Raw genomic sequence first — 12,281 nt, forward strand, 5'->3', positions numbered from 1 at the left:
TATGTTTAAATATATATATATATATATTATAGTTTATAAATAAATATAGATATTTATATTTAAATGAGAAATGGGTTGGCAACTGGCCGAATAAAAAAAAAAGTTTTAAATATGTTCAGTCAACTTTTTTTTAATGGTTTTAATTTTAATTTAGGTTTTAGTTTTAGTTAGTTTAGTTTACTACCCTCTTAAAAATAAAAATGCTTTTAAAGGTTATTATTCACAGTGATGCCATAGAAGAACCATTTCTGGTTCCTCAAAGAAGCATTCAGTCAAAGGTTCTTTAAAGAACCATCTCTTTCTTGCCTTTTTATAATCTGAAGAACCTTCTTTCGCCACAAACAACCTTTTGTGAAACAGAAAGGTTCTTTAGATGTTAAAGGTATTTTATGGAACCATTTAGACAAAAAAAGGTTCTTCTATAGCATCGTGAACCACCTTTATTTTTAAGAGTGTGTGGTAACCCTTAAAATCATTTCACTCTTTTCAGTTTGTTCTGTTTACTGTAAGTTTATAATGAGTGGAAATGAGTCGTCACTGCAGGCCTTATAACTACAGTGTGGACGTGGCCAGTGTGAGTTTCATGCTGGAAAAACTGTATTTTTAGATACTAAAGCAGGCCAGTGTGCGCACACAAAACACTTAAACATGCGTTTCCTTCCAGCATCACACACCCTACATAATCACATAAATACATCATTCTGTGTGTGTGTGTGTGTGTGTGTCCTGTAATTCAGTCTGACTCAAACCTGCAATTCACAGCTCCACCATCCTGTCAGGACTCACACACACACACACACACACACACACACACACACACACACACACACACACACACACACACACACACACTGACTGAATGTGTAGCCGCGGGTCATGCGTTTCCACAGCAAACACAGGCTGTCTAAGCTGCCGATCGGCGGCTCGCCCTAATGACATCACCAGTGTGTGTGCTGCGCTCGCAACCGCCGGCTCACAAAACACCACACCTTATGTTCTCCTCAAGACAATCAAGTCTATTAGAGCACATTTCACACTGTCAAATTATTTCATTGACAGATAAAAAAAAAACATTTAAATCCTCAAATATTCATTACTACAATGCAAAATAATTATAATAATAACTAATTATTTAAATTGTAAGGCATTTGATTTATGACTGTATTTACTGCCTTTATAGTGATTTGCATACAACAAATGTGTTTTAATGTTTTAATGTGTTTTTTTAAAGGATTAGTTTACTTTGAGAACAAAAATGTATAGATAATTCTGTCATCTGTCATAGCATGGTAATGGATATGACAGTGTTTGACAATGTATTTGGTCTTGGCAGAATAGATGCTGCTGTTAATTATTGCTGTAGTTGTAGATTATTGCTGCTGCAAGCAAGTACAGGAACTTGTTACAGCTAAAGCATATGGCGATACAGTGCTGTGAGTATGTAAGACATGCTGCTGCTGCACAAATAGCATAAAATAACCCGTAGCAGATCTATACAGGTGGAGCTGGGGAAGGTGGAGGGCTTCAGAGGAACTCTAAAAGCATGCTACGAAATGCCCAAGTGAATGCTACCAGCCATTTCAATAGCTGCAAGCTCATTTGTTGCGTACTGTACGTAACATGAACCAATCAGCTTGTGCCAAGTTGTATAACTCTGTGTAATCATCAGTTACATTAACAACCTGTCAGCCTGCGTCATCTAGAGTTTCATGGCAGAACTAGGTATTTAACTCACCCCCTTGTCATCCATGATATTCATATCTTTCTTTCTTCAGTCGTAAAGAAATTATGTTTTTTGAGGAAAACATTTCAGGATTTCTCTCCATATAGTGGACTTCTATGGTGCCCCAAGTTTGAACTTCCAAAATGCAGTTTAAATGCAGCTTCAAAGGACTCTAAATGATCCCAGCCGAGGAAGAAGAGTCTCATTTAGCAAAATGATCAGTTTTTTATTTATTCCAGTTTATTATACTTTTTAACCATAAACACTTGTCTTGTTAGCTCTGCCTGAACTCAGTTTTTTTCTGGTTCAAGTTAGGGTATGTCGAAAAACTCCCATCTCATTTTCTCCCTCAACTTCAAAATCGTCCTACATCGCTGTTTTACCTTTTTTTTAATCTTCTTTGCATGTTCACTTTGGGTCGGTACTTCTGCAGCTTTGTAGGATGATTTAGAATAGATTTTTTTAAGTTGAGGGAGAAAATGAGATGGGAGTTTTTCAACATACCCTAACTGTCTTGAACTGGAATATACATAGTTCAGGCAGAGCTCGACAAAACGAGTGTTTGAGGTTAAAAAGTATATAAATTGGAATTTAAAAAACATAACCGATCATTTTGCTAAATAAGACTCTTCTTCCTTGGCTGGGATCGTTTAGAGACATTTAAATCTGCATTTAAACTGTATTTTGGAAGTTCAAACACCATAGAGGTTCACTATATGGAGAAAAATACTGAAATGTTTTCCTTAAAAAACATAATTTCTTTACAACTGAAGAAAGAAAGACATTAACATCTTGGATGACAAAGAGTTTGTTATGGAAGTGAACTTCTTTAATATCCTTTTTTTGTACTTTTACTAAAAAAAAAAAAATGTTAAAAAAATCTATTGAAATTCATCACTGAGAATAATGAAAATCTCAAACAGGCAGTGAAATATCTGGACACAATAAAAAACAAATAAAAACAATATCAGGCTGTTGCATTACAGTGATGAGTAGTTCAATTATCTTGAAAATAATGTTACAATGCAGAACAACAACAAAAACCAAAAAAAGTTGGATAGATTTGTTTCTTTTGATTTTGAAGTTAATGCTGAACATGTTGAACTGTATTGTGTGCTGGAGCTGATTATGAACAGAACACACTGACTGAGCGACGAGAGCAGACATGTTTGACGAACCCCAGATCTGCTGCTCCTCAAACACAATCACTTACAACAACTACACATCTGCTCACAAAATCACCACCAGAGACAATCATATTCACATTCACTACAGTGAGAATGAATGCAAACACTGATCACTAATAGAGCCACTAAACTCAAACCCATCTGTAATTCTCAAACACAGACACACAGCATGTGATGAGATGAGATGTTACCTGTGTGACACCAGCAGATGAATCCAGCGCTCCTCTCACATTCACACTCATTCAGTCCAGCAGTCCAGAGCCGATCATGAGAACTCACAGCACACCTCTACACACACACACACACACACACACACACACACTCATACAGATGAATCCTATGCTGATGTGAGTGCATGTGAGGGCATGTCCAGACACACACACACTGAAGATCAAACTGTTAGACAGATAAAAGATGTGCTGAAGAATGTTGGGAACCAAACAGCTGCCGGTAGCCATTCACTCCCATTGTAAGGAAAGAAAAAGACAGTGGAAGTCAATGGAGACCAGCAACTGTTTGTTTGGCTTCCAACATTCTTCAAAACATCTTCTTTTGTGCTCAACAGAAGAAAGAAACTCAAGGTTTGGAACAGCATGAGGGAGACTAAATGATGGCAGAATTTTCCTCTTTGGGTGAACCGTATCTTTATAAGCATTTGCTCTGACATTGTGATTTCAATAAGAGGAACAGTAACGGTTTTAATCAGTGAAATATGTGACCCTGGAGCACAAAACCAGTCTTGAGTAGCATGGGTATCTTTATAGCCAAAAATACATTGTATGGGTCAAAATGATCGATTTTTCTTTTAAGCCAAAAATCATTGAAGATATTTTGTAAATTTCCTGCCATAAATATATCAAAACTTAATTTGTGATTAGTAATATGCATTGCTAAGACAACTTTAAAGGCGATTTTCTTAATATATTTTGTTTTTTTGCACCCTCAGATTCCAGATTGTCAAATAGTTGTATCTAAATAGTGTCCTATCCTAACAGCTTTCAGGTGATGCATAGGTCTCAATTAAAAAAGCTGACCCTTATGACTGGTTTTGTGGTTCAGGGGCACACATATAGTTAAAATAACATGCGTTAAACACAGTTTTCACTAAACAATGCAAGAAAGACTGATATTTAACCATATAAAGCTACTGTATCATATCCGTGTGAAAGTCTCTAAATGATCAATATGATTTAAAGAACATTTGTTTCCAGAAGCTTTACTTTCACTGTTCCTCAGTGGAGGACTGATCTTCACAAGCCTCCAAAACATCTCACGTCTTTTGAGGAACATTTATTTGTTCATCTCTCAATCATCATTGGATTGTATCGCATTATATGTTTGGATCATTTCAATCTAATATTACTAAGACATATTACTGGAGATACAGAGTGACCACTGATATTTACATCATTTTATGTCAGTATCTGCTGTACTGCAATAAAGATCTCCTTGATTTGCATTACAAGCAGCAGAATTTCATAATAATCAGCATCAGCAGCAAATTGCATATTTCTGTCTAGTTTAGGTCTCTAAATAATTGTGATAAGTTTTTTCCTCCATATTCTTACTATATCAAACAATATGTGACCCTGGAGCACAAAACCAGTCTTCTTAAGTAGCAATACTAAAATTATTATAATTTTTTTATGCCAAAAATCATTAGTATAGAAATTTCGTAAATTCCTAATGTAAATAAATCAAAACTTAATTTTTGATTAGTAATATGCATTGCTAAAAACTTCATTTGGACAACTTTAAAGGCGATTTTCTCAATATTTAGTTTTAGCACTTTCAAATCCAGATTATCAAATAGTTGTATCTCGGCCAAATATCAGCTTTCATATGATGTATTAATCTCAATTTCAAGGAATTGACCCTCAGGGTCACATATGATCAACTCAACAAAAAACTACTTTTTTAGATTATATATGTGTTGATGAGAGTGATGGTCTCACATCCACATGATCTGCTGAAGCTCTGCAGTTTATCTGAGCTGGTTTTCTCCTCACATGACTGTATTAGTTTGACCACCTACATCAGTTGGTTTAATGAGTTTCTGTAAGTGTGTGAGAGATTTCACGCTCTCCAGATTCACAATGGTGTGGATACAGACTGTGTTGAAGCAGAAGAAGAGTCTGGATGATCAGTGTTTATTATAGTTTGGGAACAAAATCTCAAAATCTCCCTCTGGGCAGATCCAGGATGTCATCAACTGGGAAAAAAAAAATCATAAATGAAGTCAGGCTCTAGTAGGTTAGACTAGTGGTCAGCCATGAGGCTGGGACTCGCTGTAGGGTTTCTCCAAATGTCCATAAACCTCCAAAGGAGTATCTAGTGCTGTATGGTTTCCACGATGTGGGAAAATATATGAATCATAGAATCCAGCCAAAAAATGGTATTTACAGTATAAGGTAAATTTTTAAGGAATATCACAATGTTTCGTCCATGTATTCATTTAAACAGTACACCTCTGTTGCAAAAGGAATTGTTAAGTTTTCGTTTGATTACATTTTAAAAATAACTGCAAATGTTTGATGCCTTCATTTGATTATCACTGTTCATGATACCACATTTGAATTAACGACTCGTACATCTAGAAAAAATAAAACCAACAACACAGAATGTTTCCCTATTAGACAGAAAGAACCTATTATTGTAAATTATTGGAAAGCTTTGAGATTTTTATTTTATTATTATTGTTAAAATTTGGTTGATTAAAAAAGCTTTCTGATTTATTCTCATTTAATTAAAATGGAATCCTGAAACAAAAGAAGAAACGTATATCCAGAAAAAAATAAAAAATAAATAAATAAAAGGGAATCTGAAAAACTAAAATGCAATAAATAAATAAATATTACAAAATGTTTTTTTTTTCCCCCACTGGCCACTTCCTCCTGAGCGTCCCTCGATTTCCCATGTGCACGCTGTAATAAATGCAGAAGTGGCGCTTTCGACTACAGAACGATCATGTGACGCTCTGAGCTCACAATCAAACACAATCGGGATCTCTGATTTATTGTTCCTGTCTGTCTGTGGGTGACGGGTCACCACTGCTGCTGTTGTTCTGAATGATGGTAATTCTAGAGGTGTTTTACTGTGAATCAGTGCTGTTCCTCGTGGTGGTTTATGGTGTGACATTGTTCACACTGAACCACAGGATCCTGATGTTTGCTGTGACTGACACAACAAGGCTGGCACTAGACAGATGATGCCTGACCTCACGCTGACCCTACTGCACTGAACCTGCACGCTTCAATCACACATCCGGCTGCTCAGCGTCCAAACAGCTGGGTTTGTCCTACAGAAACGCCTCACTCCTGCAGCACTGTCCTGTCTCTCAGCTCAGAGTGTTTGCATGATGAATCTGCTCTTAAACATCCTCAGGCACTGTAAGGTGACCAAACATCCCAGTTTTCAGAAATCTTGCTGCCTTTTTACATTCAAAACAGCCTGTAAAGTAGGGTGACCAGACGTCCCTGTTTTTCTCCGATATAAATAATATGAAAATAATAAACAAATCAATTACACTGTGTTCTAACTACACTCGACACGACAGAATCACTCAAATATCACAGCCATTCAGGAGCACAGAAGTGCACTGCACTCCCAACAAAATGGACAAAAGTATAGTCTAATTCATAAATATTTAGCATTTTTAACGTTATTAAAAAAAAAAAAAAACTACATACAACTATACAACTTTAACATATATGTTTGCCTAAATTTATTTTCATGATCTGAGGTACATTATCTATTGCTGCTTTCAGTGTATGACTATAAATGTCATGCAATATGATTCAAACTCATATTAAACACTAAATAAATAAGTATACTCGCTCAATTACATTTGCAGAAAGCACATACTTTGTGGTCAAAATGAGCCTAAAATGCAAAATAATAAGCCTGATTTGGGATAAAAAAGATCAATTTCCAAAAGCATAAACATAAAATGTAAAAAGTTATAATTATTGTTGGCTACTCACAGTTGTGGAAATAACATATTTGTTAAATACAGTTTTATTTATCATATGTTCTCATATTTATTGTTTTATTGAAATGTGTTTTTCTAAAGCCATAATTTTGATATAATACTACTGTTTTGATATGTTTTCTATTTGCAATCGTTGCTATTGACTATTGTATTAAAAAAAACTACAGTAAGTTTGATCCATAAAATCATTATCAATTATGATATTAATATATGGACCACTTAACTTGTTTTGACCACTTAACTAGGAAATGTCCCCGCTTATTTATTTATTTATTTTTTTAAATCTGGTCACCTTACTGTAAAGTGAACAGATGATGTGGAGAGGAAGTTCAAGCAGCAGAGATACAGCTGTAATGTTTGTTTTGAACAACGCAGGTCATTGCTTACTAAAGCAGATTCAAGTCTTATCATTGGATGTAGTTTCATAATTTATGAACTTTGCAACTGCATTGAACACAACTAAACAACACTGAGCTGTACTAAGCTGAAAATTGCACTGTTGACTTCTGCACAGCTGAAACTGCTGAAGTTGCTTCTGGCTAAAATGCGAGTCCATAATCCATAATAACACTTCCTCTGGTCTGAATCAGGAGAGAAATCTGCACAGATCAAGCACAGTTTACAAGTTAAAACAGCTTTAAACAAATATGTGGGTGGATTCTGATGTGAGAGACAACAGGAGTATAAAGTATGTTTCTGAATTCTGCAGTAATTCTTCACTGAGTTTTTCATCTGTGCATACCGTGACTGTTCCATGTTAAAGTTTTTAATTAGGGTACAATATAATTTTGATGTACCATAATAACACATTTCAGTGATTTAATGACTGCTGAACTAGAAATGCCTCCAAGTCTTCAGAAATACAATCACTTTATCACACACATTAACAATATAAAACATACAAGTTCATGCTCAGTCAGTGAAAACACTGGATTCATATGACTGATGATGATCTGTGTGAATGTTGAATGTTTTAGCACTGTGTGTGAAGCACAGTCAGATCATGAATACTGCAACAGCGCCATCTGCTGAACTAAACACACACACACACACACACACACACACACACACACACACACACACACACACACACACACACACACACACACACACTGGTTTACATGTTTTATGGGGACATTCCATAGGCGTAATGGTTTTTATACTGTACAAACCGTACTTTCTATGGCCCTACACCTACCCTACACCTAAACCTAGCCCTCACAGGAGATTGTGCACACTTTTACTTCCTCAGAAAAACTCATTGTGCATGATTTATGAAATGTCCCCACAAGGTCAAAATCTACTGGTATTACTATCCTTGTGGGGACATTTGGTCCCCACAACGTGATGAATACCAGGTACACACACACACACACACTCACACACACACACACACACACACACTCACACACACACACACACACACACACACACACACACACACACACACACACACACACACACACACACACACACACACACACACACACACACACACACACACACACAATGAAGTTTCAAACGTAGGTTTAGGAGGAGCCTAATCGTTCAGTCCTGTCAATCATCATTATGAGTCTATATAAGCTGCCCTCATTGCGCTGTCCCAGAATCAATTTCCAGCACCTTTCCACCTCCCCTTCTCCTCCTCTATTTCTGTTATTCTCACCCTACGTAGTACCCAAGCCACAGCATGGGATCAAACCTTCATTGAAGATAGCAAACCAAGTTTTTCATTATTATAATCTTTCCAAAAATTGATTGTGCAAGGCTTTCAGTGTCAGATGTTTCCAGTTATTTTACTGTACAAAAACGGTTCCTTGTGCTGCTTGACGTTACAAACTGGTATTTGTTGTCATATTATTTTAATTTTAATAATCATAAAAGCACTTTAACACAAACAGTTTTACCATCTACTGGACTTTGCCAAGCTGGTTGCTCATCAGATAAGAAGTGCCACATACAGAGAAAACAGCACTGAAAAATAAAGCCTTCCTTTTCAAGAAAAATTATAACCACTTTTAAACTTTAAAACCAGAATATAGGGGTACATATATTCAAACAAATCATGGTTAACATTTCAACACTGCAAAAAAAAAAAAAAAAAAAAAAAAAAAAAAATTACTTACTTTTTGTCTTGTTTCCAATCAAAATATCTAAAAATTCTTAAATCAAGAAGGATTTTCTAGACAAGTAAAAATTATAGTCTTGTTTTCAGAAAAAAAAAAAAAAAGTCAAAATTAAGTGAGCTTTGCTTAAAACGAGCAATATGCCATGGGGTAAGCAAAATAATCTTATTTCAATCAGAAAGCTTGATTATTTTGCTTACCCCATTGGCAGACTATTTTGCTTGTTTCAAGCAAAAAGCTCACTTAATTTGAACGTCTTTTTTTTCTTAAAACAAGACCATTTTTACTAATCTAGAAAAATCCTTCTTGATTTAAGAATTGTTAGATATTTTGGCTGGAAACAAGATAAAATATCTAAGTAAGACAAGCATTTTTATGGCAGTGAAGGGGTTTACCAATGGTTATGTTGAAGGTTAGGGGATTTAGATTAAAAAAAAAAACTATTACTGAAAATAAACAATAAAAATAGAGAATTGAACAGCAAGTGCCATAAACAAACAAACAAACAAACAAACAAAAAACAGGGTCCTAGAAATGCAGTCCTGAAAGATATCATGTGGGGTTTATATTTTTGTCATACAATAATCATACAAATCAATGGGGTTTAGTGTTGTTTTGGACCCCATTAAACGTTACTGTTTGTTTTTGTTTAACAGTTGAAACATTCTTCAAAATATCTCACAATGTCTCACAGAATAAATCAGTCATATTGGTTCGGATCAACATGAAGATGTTATGACTGCAGTCACAGAATGTGATGTGACAAACCTGATTCTGATTTGAGTTACTACATTAATTATTGATCTAGCTGGAATATCTATGTAAATTACGGTTTAATAATCCACCCATCCATTTTCCTGGTCCATCCAGGTATATTCAGAGGACATTCTCTCTTACAGCCTGTCTGATTGGGTTTGTCAAGTTACGTAGCTGAAGTCCTCACTGCAGGACCTCGGAGTCTAAATAAAGACGAGCACATCTGATCTGTTTATGTGAGGCTGATCTGTCATGTGCTCTGCAGACACACTCACACACCTTTGACACGCGGCCAGAGACTGTGTTTACACACTTATTGTTCATTTGCAGTGTACTTTAAATATGACAAGTATATTTAAATACTAAAATAATACTTAAATACTTAAATAATTTTTATAACAGTACACTCTTAAATTAAAGGTGCTTTAAGTACCTCTTTAGGAATATTGCTCTTTTCAAAGGTTTTCCAGGCCTTAAATGTCAAAAAGTCAAATTTAAAGGGGTCATCGGATGCCCATTTTCCACAAGTTGATATGATTCTTTTGGGTCTTAATGAAAAATCTCTAATATGCATTGGTTCAAAATTCTCAATAGTAGTGTAAAAAACACCCTTTTACCTTGCCAAAATCAGCTCTGCAAAATATCAGCTTATTTTATCGCATGGGCCCTTTAAATGCCACTGAGCTCTGCTCGCCCCGCCCCTCTCTGATGTGTGATGATGAGCTGTAATGTTTACTTTAGCCACATTTAGCTGCGTTTAGCTGCATTTATCAATTGGGATCAGTGCTTTCCTTTCAAAAACGAAAGTAACGGTAATCCTCAGTGTCTTCAGCGGCTCAGATGTCGGGAGTAAATGACGACTGCTATGTTCATTATTACATCCAACAAGAGAACACCTCAATCGCTCAATTAGAGTCTTCCTCTGCACCTGAGTCGGTTTCAGCTCACTGAGGGCGGGGCTAAGGTAAGACGCTCATGTCAATCAACTGTTTCGTCACACCCACAAGAAGCTGAGAATGAGCTGATTTTAAAAAGGGGATATTACATTTAAAGATTAAAAAACACCACTGGGTGAATGTTTATCATTGTAGGATGGTTGTGTTCACAAACTACCAACACACATTAATGTTCAAACAACATGTAAAAGTTATTTTGGCATCCGATCACCCCTTTAAGTACTTTAAATACCTTGTGTGAACCCTGGGCTCAATCTCACAAACCTCTGTTTCACCCCCAAATCAAGACGTTACGAGTTCACCTAATGAAAACAAGACCCATTTTGCATTACCTAGCATTACTCATGATTTACCCCCAAATACTGCAAAATTACAATTATGTTCAGAGAAATATGACCTGGATATGATTATATGAAATTGCTCAAGTGCAGACCAAATTGCTAGTAGAAATATAATCTTTTCTGCCCCAAAACCATCAGTAAAGAACCAGTGAAGTGCATCATTTCTCTTCCACTAGCAGCACTAACACTAATGACAGTTTCTAAATAGGCTTCCTAATAGAAAAGATTGATTCTCAACCGCAGCGATCATGAACTCAACATGCTCTCCAGCAGAATCAGACACTCATGTGTACTCACGTTGGTGGAGTTGGTCCGGATCAGGCCGTGGTTGTGGTTCTGTTGTTCTCTGAACTGCAGGCCGGCCAAGTGTCTCTCCAGAGCGGCCCAGTCCATGGGTGGAAGTTGGCTTTCCTCCACACATTCTTCTCTGTACGATCCCAGCCCGACGCCTCCTCTGACCTCCCGTCCCGTGATGCCGCTCCCGAGGCTGGGTTTGCCTAAAGTCTTACCCGCGCAGGGCAGGATGGAGTTGCCGTTCTGCTTCAGCTCCTCGGGGTGGGAGGTGGCGGCGTGACCCGCGAGAGAGACGGCGGGTGCTTTGGCGCTCTGGAGCTCCTCCGCTAGGCTGCGGCTGTTAACCGAGCCGTGGAGCGGTGAGGTCTGCCTGAAGTCCTGATGCTGGTTGTCTGCATAGCTCCCGCCGTACTCCCTCTCCCAGTCCACCAGCGCTCTCTTCTTGTACTGCTGGTAGTCCTCGTCCTCCTCGTAGTCCTCTAGTCCGGCCAGCTCCAGACTGGGAGAGGACTTGTACTCGGAACATGGCGTCACCTTGTTGGAGTTGGACTCGGAGCTGGAACGACTGGAGGAATCGCTGCCCAGATCCATGCCATCCTCCCGGTAATCCTGAAACACACACACACACACACACACAAACACATTAGAGACACATAATATACTGTGCAGTGGTGTAGCAAGTCATGCCCATTTGCAAAAAAATTGTACAGGCCCCCCAATGGGCTCCAACTCGGTTAACTTGTTAATTTCTCTTAAGTACATAACTTTACATGAGTATTCACAAGCTGTTTTATTTATGTATAAATGCTTGGAAATAATATTGAACGTTTTCAAGAAAAAATATTTGAATTCACATTAAATATATATATATATATATATATATATATATATATATATATATATATAT

The 12,281-nt window shown here is 36.9% G+C and overlaps 1 protein-coding gene across 2 annotated transcripts in view; it reads right to left on the reverse strand.

Annotated features, from left to right (window-relative positions):
* schip1 (schwannomin interacting protein 1) overlaps positions 1–12,281 on the reverse strand; it is a 229,231-nt gene that overhangs the window by 40,244 nt on the left and 176,706 nt on the right. Inside the window, exon 8 of one of the 2 annotated variants that reach the window (XM_073817460.1) lies at positions 11,378–11,983. In XM_073817460.1, coding sequence (XP_073673561.1) covers positions 11,378–11,983 — 606 coding nt within the window. Of the gene's footprint in view, positions 1–3,101; positions 3,211–11,377; positions 11,984–12,281 lie in introns of those variants that run through there. The other variant, XM_073817461.1, reaches the window with a different exon arrangement.

The sequence above is a fragment of the Garra rufa genome, chromosome 14 (genome assembly GCF_049309525.1).
Source record: "Garra rufa chromosome 14, GarRuf1.0, whole genome shotgun sequence".
Lineage (NCBI taxonomy): Eukaryota > Metazoa > Chordata > Actinopteri > Cypriniformes > Cyprinidae > Garra > Garra rufa.